This window comes from Maylandia zebra, linkage group LG7 (assembly GCF_041146795.1).
Source record: "Maylandia zebra isolate NMK-2024a linkage group LG7, Mzebra_GT3a, whole genome shotgun sequence".
Lineage (NCBI taxonomy): Eukaryota > Metazoa > Chordata > Actinopteri > Cichliformes > Cichlidae > Maylandia > Maylandia zebra.
This window is the reverse complement of record NC_135173.1, coordinates 36,803,583-36,826,122: the sequence shown is the minus strand read 5'-3', so window position 1 is coordinate 36,826,122 and position 22,540 is coordinate 36,803,583. Positions and strand designations below refer to the sequence as shown.

At 40.7% G+C, this 22,540-nt stretch overlaps 1 protein-coding gene and 1 long non-coding RNA gene across 8 annotated transcripts in view; both read left to right on the top strand.

Moving 5' to 3' along the window:
* The first annotated feature begins 5,724 nt into the window (after positions 1–5,724).
* Positions 5,725–9,345, top strand: LOC143419481 (uncharacterized). Of its 3 annotated transcripts, XR_013099472.1 has the most exons (7): positions 5,725–5,763; positions 6,133–6,192; positions 6,403–6,465; positions 8,356–8,422; positions 8,536–8,606; positions 8,725–8,871; positions 8,957–9,345. It is a non-coding gene; the product is annotated as an uncharacterized LOC143419481 (long non-coding RNA). The 3 variants fall into 3 exon arrangements; XR_013099471.1 differs by having other exon boundaries at positions 8,725–9,345; XR_013099473.1 differs by lacking the exon at positions 8,356–8,422 and having other exon boundaries at positions 8,725–9,345.
* Positions 9,346–12,818: 3,473 nt separating this feature from the next.
* grin1a (glutamate receptor, ionotropic, N-methyl D-aspartate 1a) overlaps positions 12,819–22,540 on the top strand; it is a 37,312-nt gene continuing 27,590 nt past the window's right edge. For 2 of the 5 annotated variants that reach the window (XM_012916931.5, XM_012916926.3), the window contains exons 1-3: positions 12,819–13,873; positions 18,263–18,397; positions 19,518–19,694. In XM_012916931.5, coding sequence (XP_012772385.1) covers positions 13,625–13,873; positions 18,263–18,397; positions 19,518–19,694 — 561 coding nt within the window. In that variant the 5' untranslated portion in view covers positions 12,819–13,624. The remainder of the gene's footprint in view (positions 13,874–18,262; positions 18,398–19,517; positions 19,695–22,540) is intronic. The other 3 variants (XM_076886315.1, XM_004538446.5, XM_004538448.6) reach the window with 3 other exon arrangements.

Genomic DNA, 22,540 nt, shown 5'->3' with positions numbered 1-22,540 from the left:
TTTTTTTAAACTTTGTACTTTTATCCTAACATTTTTTTTATCTTCCCTATCGTGTCCTGACTTTCACAGTTTCCATTACCTGGTATTTTTTCATAACATTTCAAACAGTGGAAAATGTCAGGCTGCCTCCTGAAATGGCTTTGACCCACTGAAACATGGACAGAGGGCATCTGGGGGTGTGCTGTAATGGACTGGACTGGCAGTTAAATGGAGCTTTTCTACGGTCACCACTCAAAGTAATCTAGACTACAAGCCTCATTCGATCATAGATTCATAAAGTGCTTTATTCTGTACACTTTAAGCACTTTGTCTGCCTCATATTCATGGGCACTGATGTAATGAAATGTGTAGAAGCTGGACAATTTTTGAGTCCTGTGAGTTCCCACATGGGACCAGTTGAAGAAAAACATGTTCTGCCCCAGAAGCAGGACCAGTGCTTTAGGATCTTTGTCACCACTCTGTCATATTCCTCAAAATGTTGCTCGACATTTTAAAGACGTTTTTACAGTGTGATTGGCTCATAAACTGTGTATAAAAGCTTGATGTTCCCTCTAAATCATAAAGGCAATGGCAAAGTGATTCCTTTGGTTGCAAAAAGGAAAGCAGTTTATAGATGTTTATGGAAAATTGTCCCTTCTGCTGAATAAATGTGTGATTTTATTGAAAAATGATCATTTTAGGTTATGAATTCAGTTTCTAGCTTCAAGTCTTAATTAATACAGCACGAATTTCATTTTCAAAATTATGGTACCGTATAAAGTAAATTAAATGTAGGTTATGTTTTGGAGCTACAATGTGATCAAGCATGTAATTGTGCTGTTTTTCAGTCAGATTCCCCTCTTACAAAACAGAAAAAAACTAAATTATAAGAGCTTAAATGCTCAGCTCAAGGTTTCAAAACAGGACTCACAAACCAGTAAGCACTGGCTATTTCAGATTTGTGCATGCAGTCTTTGGCTGGGCTGCAGGAGGTTGAAAGGAGTCCTTGTCATGTGGGAAGATACTTGTTATGCAGTAATTTTTAGGTGGGTGGCACATCAATAAGATTTGGCCATGATTACAAATTGCTATCCTCTTTGGGTGTCAGCCAAAATACAGTTCTCAAATGATGTCAAATGTTATAAAAAGCTACTTTCGGCTACTCCTTTTAATCATAAGGGCTTTACCACAATGGATAGCTTGACAGATAGTGTCACCTGCTTCAAAATGTATTATCATGTAATAAAGTTTTCCCTTGATTGATGTGTTTTTCCTTATAATTTACATGAAATAGCATATCTCTTTCTTCTCTTGAGTCTGTAATAACATGAATGCTTGTTTTCCTTATCCCGATTCTCTCCTGACTTGGTGGACTGTCTCCGTTTTAGAATCACAAATTTGGAGCAAGCAGGCCTCTCTAATGTGTAACAAAAACATTGATCCATATCGATCCAACTCTGAGCCCTCACACAGGGCTTTGCAGCATGTTAGGAGCAGAGCTGGAATCTAAAATTCGTAAGAGTCTCTGTGTTCTCTGCAGCATCAATGCTTCAGCTCGGCATCAGGACAAGCGAGCGAGCACCGAGTGGGCTCACACATCTATAATTTATGCAAGGACTTCACACTACATGAGAAACGCATCAGATAGGCAAGCATCCATCTGCAGATGACTCATTTAGGCGACCCATTTCAAAGGCCTCACTGGCTCTGTTTATATCAAAGAAACATCAGAGCAGGACCTATTTCACGTCTCGCTTCAATCAGATAATGTGGGCGCCATATTTAAAAGCGTCCAACTTCTACAGACAATTGTGTTCTGCAAAATGCTGCTCCATCACTTCTCATTTATGGTTCTTCGCAGCATTCAGCTTCGACATGTTCACGTCAGAGCAAATGTGTTCTGAAAAATGCTCTCGTGAAACACTGCCACACGGAGTCATGCGCTAAAGCATGTAGGAGTTCAAGTGCGACATCGGTTTCTGTCTTCCGCTTCATTTCCTCTTTATGGGTTTCATAAATGAGAGATTTGTCATTTAAAAGCACTTTGAAGATATAACGCGAGTATAGATGACACTATAGCAAGAAAGGTTCTATTCTCATAAGCGCGGCTGTAAGTGGCTGAAGATGGTCCTGGATTTGGTGTCATTTTTAGTTCTTTGTTGTATTATTGAGTTTGAGATTTTGACTGGGTTTTCTGTTATTTTAAGTGTTGATTCATATATTTGCTTGGTTGAATTGTGGGTTCAGATTTTGCTATCTTTGTAGAAATGTTGAGTTCTTGTGATGCTGTTAAGTCTTTCATTTCTCCTTTCATGTCATGGTTTTCCAGATTTTGTTTTGTAGTCTTGCATTTTGGCTCATGTTTTCATTCTTATTCTAGTACAATGAGGGTTCTGATTAAATGGAGTTGTAGATTCTTGTTTAGACTGTTTACTGTCCTAGTGTTAGTTTTCAATTTCTTGACTTTTATTTAGCTTCAGCTCCCTAAATTAAATTTTATTTCCCTCAGTTCCTTCCTCTATTTCTCTGTATGTCGCTTATTCTGATAGTTTTATCTGCAGCAATCTGTAAAAAATAAAAAATAGAAGAGGCTATGTCACACTTTGGGGCAGCAGTTCAGCCTGCGGTGCTGGTGACCTTGTCAAATTGATGCAGTTACTATATGAATGCAACACCATGAAATACCATCTAGAAAGTGTCAGATTGGCAACAGCTTCATTTTTCAACATGACAATGATCCCAAACTCGGATCACTGAATTGGTCATGGATTGGCCTCCCCAGTGGCTGGAGCTCGACATTTTTGAAGCAGTGTCCTGACAAGGCAGCCAATACCCAGAGAAGAGCTTCAATGTATTTTCGAACTTGTTAGAATTGTACAACCTGTGTCTTTCCCTTGTAAACTGTATTTCCATGTACATTTGCACGTTTCAATAAGCTGCTGCACCTATTTCCCATTTTACTTGCAAAATATACAGAAATAAGAGGTGACTCAAGACCTTTGCAGAGTATTTTACTTTGCATATTCACTTTGTATTTTACTCTCATACATAAATGAAAATGAAGTGGGAAGGTAAATAAGTAGAACATTTAATGAAAAATAAAAATGAATAAGGGATATCAACATATGTCACATTTTATTTTAATTGATGCCTAATTTATTTTACTGTTATATTTGTTGCATCTAATTAAATATTTATTTATTTATTTAGCAGTAGTTGTCCTCCTGTAACTCCTTTCGTGTATTCGTGTGATTTTAATGATAAGCATTTTTGTTTCATTCTGGCTTTAAAACAGACACATACACACACCCATATACGCACAAAATATCCTTTCCTCACAGTGCAGAGGACAGTGTTGGTGTTGTATGGGTCTGTGTTACATCTGTGTGGGTGGGTGGCTTAAAGTGTGAACTCGGGGAGTGTGTACATGTGCGTACACTTCCACGTGGATTTTCACATATGTGAGGAAAGCTTCATACTATGTTTAAACGCCTGTGATGCTCTTTGTGTGCTCGGCTGCATGCACTTCTTGCAATGGCCTCGCTGAGCTGGGGAGTCTTTATGAAACTGTGTTGAGCTGCTCCAGCAACACACAAAACAACTTGTTATATAATTGCTGCAGAGCAGACTTGTCCGGCTTTATTGATGTGTTAGCATTGTGGATGAGTGGGCTGGAAAAGAGACACAGGAGGGTTCATCTAATAAGAGGCCTTCATGCCATCAGGGCCGTACAATAAGTGGTGAGATTAACAGTAACTGGCTGTGGCAGCAACACCAAGACTGGAAGAATAATCATTAGATGTTTTGTTCAACGTTATTGTTTCTTTCAATTGTCAGTGCTTTGATCATTTGCTCTTAAATATGTGGCAGACACACTGAAAGCAGTATGCGGTCAGGCTTTTTGTTTACTCGCCTCAATTTGGAAAACGATGTCTGAAAATGGATCTGTCCAGGCTGAGCTCCAGAGGGACACTATGTACCAAAAATCCTGGACTCTAACACACTAGTCTGTCAATAATTCATAGTAATTCTCTTTTCTTGAAAGGTTTATGACTACAAAAAGATTTCTCCCTTTGGAGCTACGGTATTGATTTGTTACCTATGGGGATGTTTCCTTCCTCTGCCTCCAGTCATTTTTTTGTGGTTATTATTTTTTTTGCCACTATTTTTGTTAAAAATGTGTCACTGTTCAGTAATAACTAAAGATTTTTGGATTTTGGGAAACCCAAAGGATTTTAATTTGAAAAACATCCTATATTTTATAAAACATATATACATTGAGCTCCTGTTCTTTAAAGATTAATGTTGTTATGAAAGTTGTGTGAACTGAATAGCAACTGGGAATAGTGTGATGAAGAAACATGTTTCAAATTCGTTCAGAGTACTGCTTTGTGTGTACAGCAGTGTAAAGACTTATGTGGGTGTACATACACCTATCATCCACAACAATAAAACCACTAACAGGTAAAGATTGTAACACTAATCATGTCATTAAAAAGGCTACTGTGAATCCTTGGGTCATGGTATTTATATGGACCTTGATACATACCGCCCTTTAAACTTATTTTAAAAACCAACAAACAATATTAGAGAGAAAACCCCAAGGATCAGTCAATTCTCTACAAGCAAGCACAGGCACAGACCTCTGGCTCTGGGAGGGGCAGCCATCTGCTGTGGTTGGTGGGTGAGGGGAAAAGGAAAAGGAAAAAAAGGGACAGCACACAGGCTGACCACGAGCAACAGACTGGGTAAAATGCAAACTGCAGGAGAGAGCAGATAGAATTGAATGACATGCAATAGTGGCAGATAAATGCATACGCACTAAAACGTGGGAGTAGAGAAGAAATGCTCGGTGTATCATGGAAAGTCACCCAGCAGCCCGAGCCTGTAGCAGCATAAACAAGCTCAAGTCTAATCTTAAAAGCAGAGAGGGTCTTTCTCCTGAACCCAAACTGGATGCTGGTTCCACAGAAGGAGACATGATACCTGAAGGCTCTGCCTGCTATTTGCTATGATGACTCTAAGACATGAGGTCTCATCATTCAAGACTTTGCGCAGTAGAAGGATTTTAAAGTCAAACTGGGCTAGAGAAATGCAAAGAGACCAAAATGTTGACTTACACCATCTCAGTCTATAAAGGATCCCGTCCTCCTGCCGCCGATGTTTAACATCACGGGACGTTAGCTAATCAACAAACAAACAAAAAACACCCCCAAGGGTTAGACCAGTGGTTCCCAAACTTTTTTCGCTGGGCCCCCCTTTGTTTTACAAGAAAAATGTTCGCGCCCCCCCTCGCGCGCGTACGCACACACACGCACGCACAAATACATCCTCCAACAACACACACCCATATTTTGCTCATTTCACACCTCAAACATTTAGTAAACAATTAAGCAAATACAAGTAATCTGCAGGTAGTAAGAAAATAAACTACTAACTCTTTTACGCTATGTCCGCACCTACACCGGTATTTCTGAAAACGCAGCTGTTTAGTCCAGGGGCGATTTTAGCCATTTTGGGGGGTGCTTCAGCCAAAATTAATCAATGCACCCCCAAAGATTTCTTACTTTTTTTGACAATATTTGCTGTTTGTGTGACACACTACTAAAAATATAAAAAGCATACAGTACTGTACTTGTTTGAGACATAAGATTTTAACAACAAAAGTATAGATAACCCCCCCCCCCCTCCCAAAATGGTTTGTTCCAGCTCGCCTCTCCCCTACTCTGGCTCTAGCCTCTTGCTGCCAGAGCGATGGTGGCTTAGACGCAGCAGAGCGGAAGTGTAAGTGCCTGGCTTAAAACAGGACATATTAGCTGCATTTAACCTTCAGTTACTCTTTATATAGTTAGGTAGGAGTCAGACCATGTTTCTTTTTAGCTGAAAAACATTACACCAGGTAACCTGCAGTGTTGAAAACATGTTTTCCGACAATGTTTGCTACCCTACAATCCGTCCTGCTCTGTAGTAAATTCAGCGACATTTGACCGTCCTGTTGCTCCCATTGAAATGTATACAGCCTATTTAAAATCTAAAACTTGTCCGCAGCCTACTGTTGGTTACCACTGTCCTGTTTGAAATGGATACTAACTAGCTAACTGACTGAATGCCCCTTAACCTTATAACTCCTGTTGTGTGTGTGTTTGTGTGTAGAGACAGCCAGGTCCATAATGGATATAAGGAAGTTTTTTCAAAAAAAGGAGTCACATTCAGGTAAAAGTGTAAGATCAAATGATCCGTCAATCAAGAATAATGTTGGATCAGTGTTTCAATGTTTATATCTTTTATTAGATGTTCATGTGGTTATTTGCCTTTTGGTTGAAAGTACACTGAGAGGACTTTTAGCGATCTTAATAGAATTTTTTTCATATTAATGTAATTTTTCATCTAATTGAATACAATCTATTTGTGTATGATTGTCAGTCCAAAGAGGGAGCGAGGAAAGAGGGGAACGTGAGGACAAAGTACAAGGTCAGGAAGAACCAGGTAAGGAAACAGACAGGGAACAGTGACAGGCACAACAGAAACTATTAAACTGACAAAGAGAAAAAACCTGATTTTACTCACACAATCTGGAAGTTGTGTTCTCCCTATATTAAAGCTGCTATACAGAATCTGCAAAACAAACTGGGTTGAAACATTTTTGACCCTCTTTAACAACATTCCAACATAACATTATAATTGATTGGGGAGATTAAAATCAATGATATATTTTTATGTGGTTCAGCCACAACTCTACTAAAACCTCAGCCAGTAATAGGTAGGCCAACTTTTGGACCGTCCACTTGTCTGTATGACTGCCGCAGTACGTACGTGAGGAGCTGTAAAGAGAAGCAGAGTTCTCTGTTTATATTCTAAAAATGTTTTAAGCTTGTTTCAAAGATTCTGTACTGCAGCTTTAAATGTTTTCCAAAAGCACACACACACTTACCTTATCAGTGTTTCAGTGTGATACCACCTGAGAAAATGTCAAGCTCTCCTAAGTACCACTATGAAAGCATAAAACTCATAAATCTTACAACACAAAATTATTATTATTAAATTAGTAAAATTAGTATCTACAATAAAGATTTTTTCATACATTGTATACATTCTACCACAGGCTAAGTTGCCTCCATTTTTATAGTTTTATTAATATTTTGTAATAATTTATTTGTAATAATTTATTCTGTTTTGGGAGTTTATTTTTATGTATCTGTATTATATTATACATACACATTAAAAGTGAATCTCTGTCCAAAAAATGCACTCAGTTTACTTTTTACTCACTATGAGCATCACTCATTATTCTCCCCCAGTAATTAAGGTTAGGATTTTTTCTATTCCAATACATTCTTCTTTTGCAGCATTTAAATAACATTGATCAGATTTGATGGTTTTGTTACAGACTTTTCAAAAAAGTGTTTTGCTTTTCTTTCACAAATGTGGGGATTAAATTGTGTAAAATGTACAAAACAGTAATGTCATGTATTAAGATGAGGACCCAGGCACAGAGAGACTTGATGAATTTAAGAATCTTATGATTTAATAAAGAAATTTGCAGACTTGCACAGAAATGGTAAAATTATGATGACTGATAACGGAGATGAAGACAACAGACGATGAGGACAGGGAGGAACAGGGGTTTAAATGCACCAAGGAAACAGTCAGAGAGAACTTGGGACAACCTTTAAGGATGCAGGGACTGACAGAGACAGGTTTATCTTGCATGGCTGGGCAGCTCTCTGGGTGCTCAGCACCCCCAAAGTTCTGATCCTATAATCGCCCCTGGTTTCGTCCACACGTAAACGGCGTTTCGAATCACCGAAAACTGAGATTTTTTAAAACTCCTTTTTTGCTTTTACGTGTGGACGAGGAATACAGAGTTCGTCACGCAACGTCAAAGGTATGTGCCTTTTTTCACGTCACGTGCGCCACGTTATTGTTTACATGAGATGAATTGCAGAATGACAGATAGTCAGATTAACAGTATTTTGTCTCTATCTTCAGGTTTTACACTCTTACATATAAACACGCAGTTACTGTCCCTCCATTTAGAAAGGCAGAGGCGTCACTGTGTGATTATTTTACATGTAGTTGTTTTTTCCTGTGTAATAATATTCAACATTGCTATCAAGAAATTTTTCAAAAAATGCCTCTCTGTGCAAAATGGGTGTAAAAACATAAACAACTGTGGGATACTGTTTGTCTGTGATTTAGACAGGGGGAACAAATCGTGGCAAATAAATTATTACTGATGTTATTTGTATCCCGCTGTAACTTTACTGTATAAAGAGCTAACATCTCCAATATGTCAGGAGTAGTTAGTCGTTACAACAAGTGTTTGTGAACTAAAAATCAAGAATGTGGGATACTGTTTGTCCGTGATTTGAAGAGCCCAGCGCTGCTCCCGACAAAGGGAAAACCAATTCTGCAGGGGAGACCTACCTTGGCACTTGTGCAGGTGAAGCCAAAGGGAAGATTTGTTCCACCATATTTTCTAGTCTTTGGCTTAGAATGAAGTTGGTTTGGAAACATATTCTGCTATGCTTCATCTCCTGCTTTGCCTTTGTGTAGGCGCCCCGTGCTAGCAGTGTCCATGCCGCGCCCCCCCTGCAACGGTTCTGCGCCCCCCACACTTTGGGAAGGTCTGGGTTAGACTAATCTTTCTGTCAAACTCTTCTCTTGTTGCTCTTTTCCTCTCTTCCACTCTCTGTGTGAATGCATTTAAGTGAGTGAGCAGCTAACAACGCTTTTGTGTTTCAGGGGTGGGATTCCTCTTGGCTTCCTTCCATCCTTCGGTCCTGTTCACCCCGAGATGATGAGAACATCCATTTGTCATCGTCTCATTGTGCTGCTGATACTTAAGCTGAGGGAAGACATTCAGTTGTCGCCTGATCACTGATTAAGACCGTTAGTGATGTTAGTTCCCCATGTCCGTATTTTTGCTCTGTTTTTGACGGTGACTTACACTTGCCTGTTTTCTTCCTCTGTGCAGAAAATCCTGGTATGTTCCTGAGAAAGCATTTCAGAGAGACAATCTGTTGTGTAAAGAGTTAGTGAGGGACTTGAACCGTCACTAACTGGAAACCCTCATGTTTGCCTTTTGTTTCTGTTCATCTTGCTGTAAATAAACCTGAGTCACCCACTTTGAGTCCAACATCCTCCATAGTCCACAAAACAAATTACATTTGAAGGGTAAACCACTCTCTCTAGGGCCCAGTGGAGTTATGAATCCTCTGCAATCAATACCATGACATGAGTGACCCCTTGCTGGGCCAGAACCGTGGAGAATTTTGTGTCGTATAATGTTTATGTAAGCCAGTGTATGTAAGCCGACTACTGTAACCATTAAACTAGTTTTTTTTAACAACCCGAAACCATCAGTAGAATTAAAGAAGTTAAAGAAAATTAGAGCAGACGATGTTGTGACTTATTGCCCTTTGCCTTCTGTTGTTCAGCTGATATCTGTCCACTTATCTTCCCTAATTAAAGCAGACTAAATCATTCTCTCTTATGGCACTAGCAGCATGAAGCCTGCAGCTACAGCACACAGCTGTTTCAACTCTGCAACACAGTGTGTGGTATTGCAAGTGCTGGGTCTAATTTTGTGGTAAAAATCTACATTAGCATTCACTGTGTGCAGCTTGGAAGCGAGGATGGGCAATCAGATCCCAAAAAACTAAGTCTAGGACACATAAATGCAAAGAACTTGTCTAATATTCTTCCCCATGCCACAGCAAAAATGATGATAATAAAGACAAAAACTCTAGGAACTTCCTTCCACAGCCTTACCTTGTATGGAGTATTTCCCTCTCTTTATTGTAGCTGCATTTCCTTTTCTTTGTAGTAGTCTTCAACATTTTCCTGTCAAATGCGCAAAGCCTTTGACTTTGTGGTGACTCACAATGTCCCCTGTTGGTCATACTCTACTCTAACCTAAATGTGAGTGATGTTGACAGTCTTCTCTGCTTTCTTAGCAGCCATTGGATAAAAGTAAAGTGTCTTTACAGCAGATGCAAGTTTTCCAAACTTGAACCAATCAAAATGCGGGACACTGCCTCAGTTTGTGGGATGGGGGATGGGCAAGGGACAAATATGCAGGACAAATCCATGTAAACAGGGACACCTGCACACTCTAGGGACAGACAGCGGCTGGCAGCTTGGCTTTTACCCTACAATTGATTATCAGACTCCCAGAGGACCAATGAATATGTCTCCGTGCCTCAGGGATGTTCAGGTAGGATGATGGGAAATCTCTAATAATGGCTTTAATGTAATGGTGCATGGTCACATTCTTGGTGTATATGGGCGTTTTCAATTCAATTCAGATTTTTTTTATGTAGCACTAAATCACAACAACAGTTGCCTTAAGCTCTTTTCTACAGTAAGGCAAATAGCCTATGGTGTTCTGGAGAAAACCCCAACACTCAAAGGTCCACTGCTGCATAACTAAAGGATGATTCAGGGTTGCCTGATCCAGCCCTTACTATAAATCTTATAGAAAAGAAACGTTTTAAGTCTAATTCGAAAAGTAAGGAGGACACCTGTCTCCCAAATCTAAATAGGGAGCTTTGTGTTGCTAGTTTCATAAGCGTGTTCTGTGAATAGACCAGTATCCCGAGTGAGAGAAGCTTGATCAGAGATTGTTATGGTTGAGCGGTACATGTGAGCACCCAGAGAAAGGTGCAGCATATATATGCTGACAACATACAAGAACCTGCTCTATTAGGGTGCAGACCATCACTCTGATAAGCCCTCCAAGCTCTCAGAACAAGTTAAAGTTGGCTATAAAAGTCATCTTGTAGTTGCAACAGACTGACTAAGCTCAGCAAGCAACTGAAATGACCCACCCTGCAGTAGAGAGTAGGAATTGTGTCTGAGATGAAAGTGCGGTAGTTCAGAGACTCCATTTGATCCGACATGGACTACAACATACTTCAACTTAGCGTGGTCCCATATAGTCCCCGGAATTTCGCTGTCTAATTCCAGAACTCAGGTATCTTCATCCCGATATTCCAGGCAACAGGGTCTCATATAACCACGGCCGTGAAGCAGGATGGAGCAAGAATCAAGGTGAGGATCAGCTGTGGTGTCATGGAAGGACCTGGCTGTGGATGGACTGTGAGATGGTGCACAAGACCATGGAGAAACCAAGACCGTGGCATCTCTTGTGGAGCCAGGGTGACAGCCAGTGGGGTGGCAGGTTACATTGAGGAGCCTGGTCTAGTTAAATTGCCTCCAGTGTTCTTCAATGGAGACAGAGGCTTCTCATTAGTGCAGCAAAGTCCCAGTCAACTGGATGCTAAATTTGTTGATTAGCTGGCTGTCCTGGGAGCGCGGGCTGGAATCTGGACACTTTCTCCAGTACTTGCTCTTTCAGATTGTGGTCGCAGGCTTCACTTGCTAGGCAGTACTGCTCACTCGGTCTACTTTGGTTGTGGCATCCAGTGTGCTCCAGTTACAAGAGAGTCACCTTCTTGGTAGAGGGTGGCAAACCTTTGGTCCAGTTCGGTGACACAACAAAAATAAAACTGAGTTAAATGCCTGATTCTGTCTAGATCAGGACGCAGAACCTAATTTCCTGATTTAAAAACAACGATTGAAAAAGAAATGCTAAATTATTTATCTAGATTTAGAAAATAGAGTCCTACAAGACCCACTGTTAGACTAAAAGTACACCAACAGAACAACACACAAGCGCAGTAGTGAGACACACAATCTCTTTTTAAATTAACTTTGTGTAGGTTTGTAATACAACCTACACAAAGTTAAATTCATGCAACACCTTTCTCCATTCGTTTTTTATTAGAACTACTGGTAAACATGTGTCAGGTTTCCTGCGAAATTGAACCGTCATGCCTAATATCCCCTTTGTCAGTGCACATTGTTAAAGTTATAAAAGAAAACAGTCAGATCATACTTGAGAGGAGCTCACTTTGGAAGGAGAACAGCCTGCAGCTGATGAATGTTGATTTCTTTCAGCCTTGTGATTAATTTATCAGCTCACTGCGAGCAGAGAGACACCACAGTGTTTCAGTGATTTAGAATTCGGAGCACTGTTCAAACACTGGCCTCATTTCAAAACACCTTTTTTTTTTCCTACGTAGGAATTGTTAATACCGGGAATAAACGCATGTACTCTCAGGGGAAATATTGAAATAGTATCCAGCTTATTATGATATTAAAAATAAAATGATAAACTGATGTTTGACCATTTGAATCCTTCCGATTAAATATCCTCTTTTTAATCTTTTTCTTTTCATTTTGGTGTTAATGACCGTTTTGTTACAGAAAGATATTTTGACGTTTCCTGCAGTGATGAATAAACTCATTGTCTCACTGCTTTCCATTAAAAAAAAATTGAGAGAACATTTCCTCCGTGTGAAGCTCTCCGCTGCGTGCAAGCGCGTGTGCGTTGTAAAAGCCAGTTTCCTAGGTAACCAGGAGGTTGATTCTGCTCGTGTCTTCAGCTGCAGGGAAGCAAACAGTTTCATCAACAGAGGGGTCAGATATAATGCAACATCCACAATATCTACAGTGTGTTTCTTTTACTTCGCCTCTGCAGACACACACACACACGCACACACACACACACACTCTATCCTTTACAAACACACTTCTCTCTCTCTCTCTCACACACACACACACACACACACACACACACACACGTACAAAAATTAGAGAAACAAGACAGGCGAGTCATCTTCTGCAGAAGAGTGACGGGCTATGACTGATGATGCCGACATCCTGTGTGATTAATGAGCTGCTCACGGAGGTCGGTCCAGTTTACGAGAGAGAGCAGTATGAGAAATCAGGCTCTCTTTCCAGTTCCAGTTCCGGGGGGGCATGACTACTGTTATACTAAAAAGACAAACGCCTTCCCTCCTCCCTTCTGACCATTTCAAATTTTATGCACCAGCAAAGCCCACAACGCTGATATAATTTTTTTTGCAGCCCATTCATACTGCTCCTGCCTTTCGTGTCCTGTTATGACAAACATGATGATCGAGTGTGTTTTTAACAAGTGATTACATGTATTTTTCATAGGATTAGCTTCTTCGCCGGCATCATTAGTAGCTGAAGCAGCAGCAGCAGCACAGCACGCCAACGCGCAAAACTCCGGAGCAGGGAACCGATACAGCGGGAGCGCGCACCACAGGCGCGCATGCACAGCTGTCAGGACCAAGGACAGCAGCAGCAGCAGCAGCCGCTCAGCCCGGAGCAACCAGCGCGCCACGCATCGGTGCTGAGTTCGGAGAAAGCGCACGGGAACAGAGGCTGGAGAGAGCGATACTCGCCCCGGAGAGGAAGCCGTAAAAGCGTGGGCTATGGTTTAAGTCTTTGTGGCTGCCACTAGAAGGTTTTGCAGCTCCTCAAAGGAGAGCAAAGAAGGTGGACAATGCGGGTTAGATGTCCCCGGTTGACAGCCTGTCTCTAACATGATCATGCACATTCCTCCGCATTGCATATAACCAAACCACCTTTTTTTGGACAAAGTCTTCCTCTTCCTTTTTTGGCCTCCCTCCCTCGCTATCACCGCCCACCTGGATTGTGCCTGCAGTCGCGCATTCAACTGGCTGAGCTGTCCAGAAGCTGGTCGAGCCGACCCGCCACCGGGGAGAAAAGCGACCGGGCTGCGCTGTGCTGTTTGGTGGTCCACACGATGCGTCTGTTTCTGCTGGCGGTGCTCTTCTCGTGCTCCTGCGCGCGGGCCGGCTGCGAGCCGAAGATCGTGAACATCGGGGCCGTCCTGAGCCAGAAGAGATACGAGCAGGTCTTCAAAGATGCCGTGACCCAGGCCAACCAAGTCTATGGCAGGGACAAATTCAAGCTGACCGCCATCTCCGTAACGCATAAATCCAACGCGATCCAGATGGCTCTCTCCGTCTGCGAGGACCTCATCTCCAGTCAGGTACAGTTTACTGCCAATGGGCTCTAGTTGCCTTATTCATATCTTTTAGTATATTTGCCACGAGCTAAATGCCAAGTCCACCTACCTAAAGATAGTTGCATCCGGGTGTCTTTGAGGGACTGCTTCTTAACAGAGAAAGTTTGTGCTTTCGGTGAAATTGCTTACATTTCAGAAGCATCTTTGTTTTTTCACCTTTGCACCGTTGAAGGGATTGGTTGTCATAACTAGCTTATTAGTCTCAAATTCTGAATTAAACCTAGACAGACTATTTTATTAGATCTTCAGCTGCAGAATATCTATCAAGCAGGAACATGTTAATGTAGGGGCAGGAAGTTAGACTACATATTATGCTGGCCTTCTGTTGTTCCATTTGGCACTATTCCACACTTTAACTCACATTTTAGTTCACTTTGTATAATACACTGATCCCTCTACAGCTCCATCTGTTTTCCAGAAATCCAAAAATAGGCTGTGGTTTGGGGCAATAACTCGGATGAGAGGGCAATTGTACTTTATAGGACACCCAGCTGCAGAACAACTCAACTGCAAAGGAACCAGTCAGGAGTGAAAATGTGCAATATGTAATTTGTGATTAATGGCTTGGCTCTGACCGTGCGTGTTGCATGATGAGTGAACATTTTGGAAAAAGGAGGCTGGAATGGTTTGAGGTAACAGTTTAGTATGTTTGGTGGATAATGACCTCAGTTCCTCTGATAGTGATCCGAAGCATGGGTGGCATGAGAAACTGTCTTTGTAAGGTATACTAGGAGGAGGCGCATGTTAAGAATGACCTGAAATGTGAATTATCTTGGAGATTCACGCCATTTGTGCTGCAGATGTAGCCAGCAAAACATATGTCATAAGTAATACATGATTAGAGAGTGTGTGCCTTTGAGAGTTGAAGCATGCTGACAAATGCACCGACCATCCTCTCGTGGTGATGCTCAACACAGCTTTTAAAAAGCGCCAACATTATGTCACAGCATGTTGAGGCGTGAAGTCCCTCTTGCTCTCACTCTTCTTTCTCCCACACACATAATTAAGCTTTATAAAAAAAAAAGAAAAAAAACACCCACAGCTTCAGTGTTGCTTTCATGTCCCTGGTCCTCTGCTTAATACAACGAGTCTAAGAGACACAGGCTTGTAGGAATAAAACCATCATATTCTGTCTCTGTCATACAAAGTAAGAGTGTACAATCCACCCACACGAGATTCTAAAGACAACACCAACAATGTTCTCTGTGTCCCCCGTGAACTTAAGGGACATTAAACTGATTTACAGTGATTTATTGGGGATATTGTTTACCTTAACTACCTGCCTAGCCCCTTAAAAGACCGCATTATGTTAAAAATTTCAGGTTCACACTTGTTCACCATATACATCCTCACAATGTGAATGTGTATGAAGAGCAATAGTCACACACACACACACACACACACACACACACACACACACACACACACACACACACACACACACACCTCTTGTGAATGAGACTAAATCACACTTGAATTGGACAGAAAGTCTATCGAAGGTGTAATCTGATGAGATCCGTAGGTGCTAGCAGTCACAGAGGAGGGAAGACTGTGGCAGATGGAAGAGTAGATGCCTGGGAGCAGTCCTTGGAAGATAGACCTCATTTTTGACCCAACCATACGGACTCCTCATATCCAATAATCCATTCCCGCACAGCCATGCCAACTTTATTCCCCTTCATCCACATCTCCGGGGCATTTCTCAAATCGATTCTCACATAAATTCATCCTTTTACTTGAGTAGTTGGTCAGCTTGGGCTCACTTTTTGCAGGAATAAGACAGCACAAATTAATATTAGTCTGCCAGCCCACACAGTGAGCATCATCTCAAGGAGAAGTTTCTTTTTTGTTTTTTTGCTTCTCTCTATTTTTTGTTATAGATGTGGTTGCCCCTGGCTACAATTTATGTCTAGATTCAAGGTTCACTGAATGAATAATGAGTATATTGTATGTTAGGCACACAGAAGTTTCATTCAAGCTAAAAAAAATAAAAATAAATAAAAACCCTGATGTTGCCGCCAAGGCTTAATTGCTGGCTCTGTCTAGTGGACAGCTTCCCCAGGGCTATATATGCTCACTGGCCTCCAATGTCCTAGATTCTGTGAAGCAATCAGTTTGTGATCAGTGATTAATTCCAAATAAAAACTGAAATGAAAAGACTTTAACACAATTCCTGCATTTTAATTTAGTCTTAAAGGGAAACTGCACATCAAATTGCACAAGGATGGAGACATACACTTTTTCCTATTCAGTAACACACACACACACACACACACACACACACACACACACACACACACACACACACACACACACACACACACACACACACACAAAGCCACAAACTGAAAACACTTGTGTGGAGCTGCTTAAAGTGACAAAAACTAAATTTGAAAACTGGCCTCTTTCTAAAAACTATGACCCAGTTACTCAAAAAAAGTTTGAATGTTGGAGCTTTTTTCTTTTCACTGAACTACACTGTCAACTGCATTACTATGCAAAAGAAGGACTGCATCTCTTGCATGCTGAAAGGCTCACACTTTTGATGTCATCAGTGGCTTCCACCTGCTTTCTTTAGGTGGTTGGCGCCATTATGCTCAAGAGAAGGCAGACCCAGACCCAGAGGCTGGGCAACTCACATCTAAACAAGACCTGGGAGAAGATGTGTGTGTTTGATTTTGGAGGACACTGTGTCTTTAAGGGTCTGTAAAAATAGACTGTATATCAAAGATGGATGACGCCACCTGGACATCAACTATTGATTTTTTTTTCAAGCCTAAGTATTGGTATTTTGTGCCACAAGTATGTAACTTTAAGCCTTAATGTAATTTGAACAGGTCTCTTATTAAATATTGCGACTCAACCCCCTATCCTAAAGATTTTGGTATCTCTAAAGGCAAAGACCAAAATATTTTTTATAACAAACTGTAAAATAGTCTTTTCTCCCAGATGCACCGATTCACTTTTACTGTATAAAAAGGTGAATAAAACCATTGTGACTTCTGGCATTTGTTAGTGAAAAGATGAAGTTCATCATGAAGCTGATGGATACTGCACGCAAAAAGGAAAGACACTTACCAATCACATGATAAAACGTATCATACGTTATCCTTGTTTTTTAAACCCTTTAAGACCTAACCTAGAACCAAGTCTGCCAGAGCTTATCTTTATATTTTTACATGCTTTAGTGACATTTTTGGGAGTATTTCAAGTTACTATACATCAATACAACCATTATATCCCAAATGTTAATAATATTTATGCATTAAGTCCATAGCAACGACACAAAAAAGCAAAAAAAAAAAATGCAATAAACTATAAAAGAAAAATTGAAAATGTTTTTTTAACACATATTTCTAGTTAGAGACATTTCAGAGGGATATCCCTCAAAACTGTAAATGCAAAAAAGTTGCACAAAATAGTTTTCAACCACAGGAAATTTATTTTGAGTGTCTTCATAGTTTTATTTTTGAGATACACCCATTTTTATATACTGCAGGAAAAATGAAAATAAATATTGTAATGCAAATTTGCAAAAAACAAACATCATTTGCATCAAAATATACTATTTCCAACAGTGTAATTTGAGTTCTAAGCATCCCAGAAACTATCAGAAAGGCATAAACTCAAACAGGAATTTTAAAAACACCAGCATATCTTTGTAAATGCCATATAAGACAAAAACTACATTTTCCACAAAAATTACGTCACTTCCGGTTTTGGGCAGACATGCGATAGTTCTGTGACAGCTCTGACCTCTATTCCAACGTAGGAAGTGCTATAAACAGCTGATTGGATCGGCAAAGTGTGTTTCTGGAATATAATGTTTGTATTGCTGCAAGTGCTTTTTATGCAATTTTTGTAAAGCCATATGTGGAAGGAAACCGTGACCGGGGACAAGATGAGTGTATAAGATATAAGTACAACTCCTAAGGTTTTATATGCAAAAAAAATTATTGTGCTAGCTTATGGCTTATGAGGTTGCAATTCTACCAGGCTTTAAAAATAGCTGCGCAAAACGGAGGCTGTCCACTCTGACCAGCCATAAAGGGTTACCTGGAACCATGTTTTAAATAATTTTTTCATTGAGATATATTTAGCTTGGCTTCTTTGTACAACAGGAAGCATCACTCCCTCTTGGCCATTAAAAGATTGGAAATTTAAGACACCTGGTGTGTCTTCACTTTTCGGACCTGAAAGCTACTTCCATCTTTAATATACAGCTTTTAAAGAAAGAAAGAAAGATAGAAACTGCTGCCCCCAACATCTATCGGAGTAGGATGAGTGGTCTTAACATTTTATCTTAATGGCAGTGTCAAAATGACAAAGGGTCCTTCTTCTGTATCTCTGCAGGTCTATGCTATCCTGGTGAGTCACCCTCCCCAGTCCAATGACCACCTAACCCCGACGCCTGTCTCTTACACGGCAGGCTTCTACCGCATCCCTGTGGTGGGGCTCACCACCCGCATGTCCATCTACTCAGACAAGGTGAGTGATGGATGTGAGAGATGTAAAAGGAGACAGAGAGAAAGAGGGAAACAGGAAAAACAGGAAGAGCGTGAACACAGAGTGGAGGAATAAGAAGCTCCCCTGGGGCATCTTCAGAGGCTTCCTAGATTAAACGTCCCATCAGTGTCCATTAGGGGAGCTGTGATTAAATGGGTTTCCAGCTGAAATTTGAAAGAGCATCATTAATAATGCCTCCGACCTGACTTGTGTTTTTAAGAAGCACAAGCAACCAAAATGAAACTAAAGCAATCACATAAATGCCAAAGACATGAATTGAGTGTTTAAAGTGACACAGTCCATAATCTCCCAAAATAAGGGAAATGAGAGGCATTCAATTCAGAGATTTAGATAGGCCTGGGGGAGATGTGAGGAAGGAAGATCAAGGAAAGGGATTCCATATTGTTGTACATGATATTTATCCATTGTGTTTGCTTTTGTTCACTGCCACAAAACATCTTAAATATGTGGTGCATGATTTGTCTAGAACAGATTGAGCAGCTAAAATGAACAGCATACAAAACCATATCCCAGATCACCAAAAGTATGTGGACACTCAATTAAAGCTATCCAGATGTAGAGACTTGCAGCATCTTCAAATAATCCTGTTTTTGCATTCAAGTCTTTATTTTGATGGCTAAGGCTCTTCACTTTTATTTGTGCCCCTACTTTTAAAAAAAAATTATTTATTTGTTTAAAACTCCTGGTGCAGACTCTGGACTCTCAGCCAGAACATAGTAGTAACTTCAGACTCCACTCAGTCTCAGAGATCCTCTTTTTCCCAAGTGGCTAATTACTTCCTTTATTGATATTCTTCAAAAGAGGAGAATTTTGGGGATGCAGCGCATGTCCACTGCATACTGGATTACTTTTGGGTACACTGTGTATACTTACAGTCTTATGTTGCAATCAATGAGACCATTGGAAATTTAGCTGTTATGTAGTTCTACATGATACATTTTTTTTTATCTTGTGCACACGGGATAATTATCATGTTGTCAGAATATGATTTAATATTATTTCCACTTGATAACAAACAGATTTTAAAAAACTAATCATGCATCTTTGCTGATCACCTTATTTTCTGCTCAATGCTCCTCAGAGTATCCACCTGTCCTTTCTGCGGACAGTCCCTCCCTACTCTCACCAGGCGCACGTGTGGTTCGACCTAATGCGCGAGTTCAACTGGAACCACATCATCCTGATAGTGAGCGACGACCACGAGGGCCGGGCTGCTCAAAAGAGGCTCGAGACCCTCTTGGAGGAAAGAGAAACAAAGGTGAGATGCTCTGGCTCCCGGCCTCCTAGCCTCCTCCCCCGTCCCCTCGAGTGTATGAGCATGAGCGTGCGAGTGTTTAAGGCTTTTAAACCTCAAAGGTCTTCTATGTATGTGACTGTTTTCCTTTCTGTTGTGTGGCCACATCTCTTTCTCACCATTGTGTAAACATTGGCTAACATTCCTAGAGACATTACCAGCGTTTAATGTGGTCTAATCTTACAAAAGTTTGTATGTTTATTTGCTCATCTTCACTTTGCTTTTCTCCATAGTCCAAATTATCCAGTGTCTTTCCACATTGGGAGCCAAATAGTGGAATTTAACATGGGGCTTTGCAAACCATCACAGATTTAACTGTTTCACTGGAGTCAGGTGTTTCTTTGCAGGCTTTGTTACTGCACACAGAGGGCTTTCCTTTATTGCAACCTGCTACTTCATGTTTGGAAGATAAGAGGATTTATTTTTTTCTTTTTAGCGCTGATGCTTCCATTTTAAGTATTGCTCTGGGCTGTGTATATGGGTCAGTGAAATGCTGATCTTTGAGCCAAAACAGACTTGAGACTGTGATGATGTGTGCCCTTTGGGGCAAAGAGAGTTAGATGGCTAGAAAGATGAAGAAAAAAACAAAACAACTGCATCTATTTCATCCATTTAATAAGATGAAATCACGTTGCGATGCATTTTCTCTTTGTACTCTGCGTTGCTTGTCCCTCTCTGGGGCTCTTTTGCTGTAATTGTGTGGCAGAGTGAAATGAGTCCTGATTCGGAGACTTAATTAAATCAGAAGATGAAGAGACACTGGGTATGACACACACCCGAGGCAATTTTGCAGAAGGCAGCTACGGTTAAAGCAAAGCTGCTTAAATGAAGCGACCGGGATCGGCGTCAGACACCAATCGGAAAAAAAACACTCTCGATTGTGAAACTGCAGCTGCGCACTTTGAACCATAACCAGTGACAGTCAGATGGTGGAGATGTGACTCACATCCTGCACTGGAAAAGATAAATTTGTATATTAAAAGCCTGTGCAAGTGCAAAGTCTTCGTTTGGATCTCAGAATGAACCCATCTGTGCATTCAGCTCATTCAGTCCCATAAAGCTGAGCGAAGTGGCAGCGACTCTCTCTGCTGATGAGAGCCTCTACCGGTAATTATGAATATATTTAGTCCTCACTGCAGTGCCAGTTTGAGAGTTTCTGGGCCCTGAGAAGGATTTGTTTGAGAATCTTTCCAAAAACATGCAGAGATAATTACACTGAAACCAGTGCAGAGCAGCATAAGACAAGTCCTGTATACTGCTAATGACTGTTTTCGCCATATCCAAAGGCTGATGTATGTCTTTCAGCTGTGCCGTAGCGCTCAGCTGCTGTCGATAAACCATAAAAAATTAACGAATCCTGCTGTCACACTGGCATCATCCTTCATTACCACGAGCAAATCCTCTATAGTTTGTTTTGAGTCAGTCCAACATACACTCATCTATACACTACTGGGTAATGCCTGTTAATCCATAGCTGAAAATAGCCGTGAACAAATGGTTAATCTGGACTAACATTTTCTCAACACTACAGATTCCAGCTCTTCCACTAAATTACTGCAGCTTTTCTTTCTTAAATGAAGCATTAAATAGGAAGAAATATGCAAGAGGCTTAGAGCCACACGCATGTGGAGAAGTTGGAAAGCTTTAAAAGGCACGCTGATGTAGTTCTGGCTATGCTGAGAAAATATTAAACAACAGAAGCCTTAATATCTTAAAATGCAACATGATTTTCATAAAATGTCACAAAAGAAGAATCAAAACTTGGTCCCCAGCTGACAGGACAGTTGGGGTTTTACGCTTGGCAGTGTGACAAAATCCGGGAGTGTAACCTTCATACTCTTAAATGACGAGAAAAGAAATGTCAGAGAGCAGCTGCTCAGCTCACTTTCCCCTCGGCTCTGACATCCCGTGTGTCACTTAACAAAATAATCATGATAAAAAAATCTTTTTCACTACCAAACCAGCTTTTTCTTTATAGATTTGTCTGGATGTCATATCTCCAAATGCTTTAGGTGATGCTGAAGGATTTCATTTTGTCTCAGGTAGACCACGCTCTAATTAAAACTGAGAAATGTTGCTCTTGCTAATCACCTTGTTGTGCTGCATAAACTCAGTGACAGGCAAGATGGAGTATTTTTAGCTCCGTGGTAAGTCTTTAGCGAGGTCACACAGTCACAGGGGGGCTGTCACCACCAGTGAAAAGGCGCTGGACACAGTGGACTTAGCCAGAGAGCAAATGTGGCCAACACAAAGTGAAATATTAATGCCTGGCTGCAGATACAAAAATAGAGTGCTCAGAAAAACTCAGGGGATAAAGACAAAGTCCTTTTTTTCTGGAAGGCTTCAGAGAGGGTTTCTACTTGAATTAGATGCAAAAAATTCTCAGTTTATGATAAATTTCCAACTCGATTTTTGCCTTTATAGTTGATAGGATACAGAGAGAAATGCCACTGCCAGGAGCTGAAGATCAAACACCATTACCGTAAGGTTTCTGGGACACTTTTGTAACATTACTTTGAAATAAATTTAGTGATCTGTCACCACTGATGATAATTCCAGATATTCCAAATATTAGGTAGAAGATCCTTTTGCAAAAATACAATTTATATACACTCACTGGCCACTTTATCACATAGAACCTAACAAAGTGGCCAGTGAATACCACAATTCACCTTGATGCTGATTGTTGCAGGCAGCTCCTTTGAGTTTTTTATAAGGAACAACTTACTAGTAATGGTTTGAACCCCTTTTGTTCTTCAGAACTGCCTAAATTCTTCATGACATAGATTCAACAAGGTGTTAGAAATATG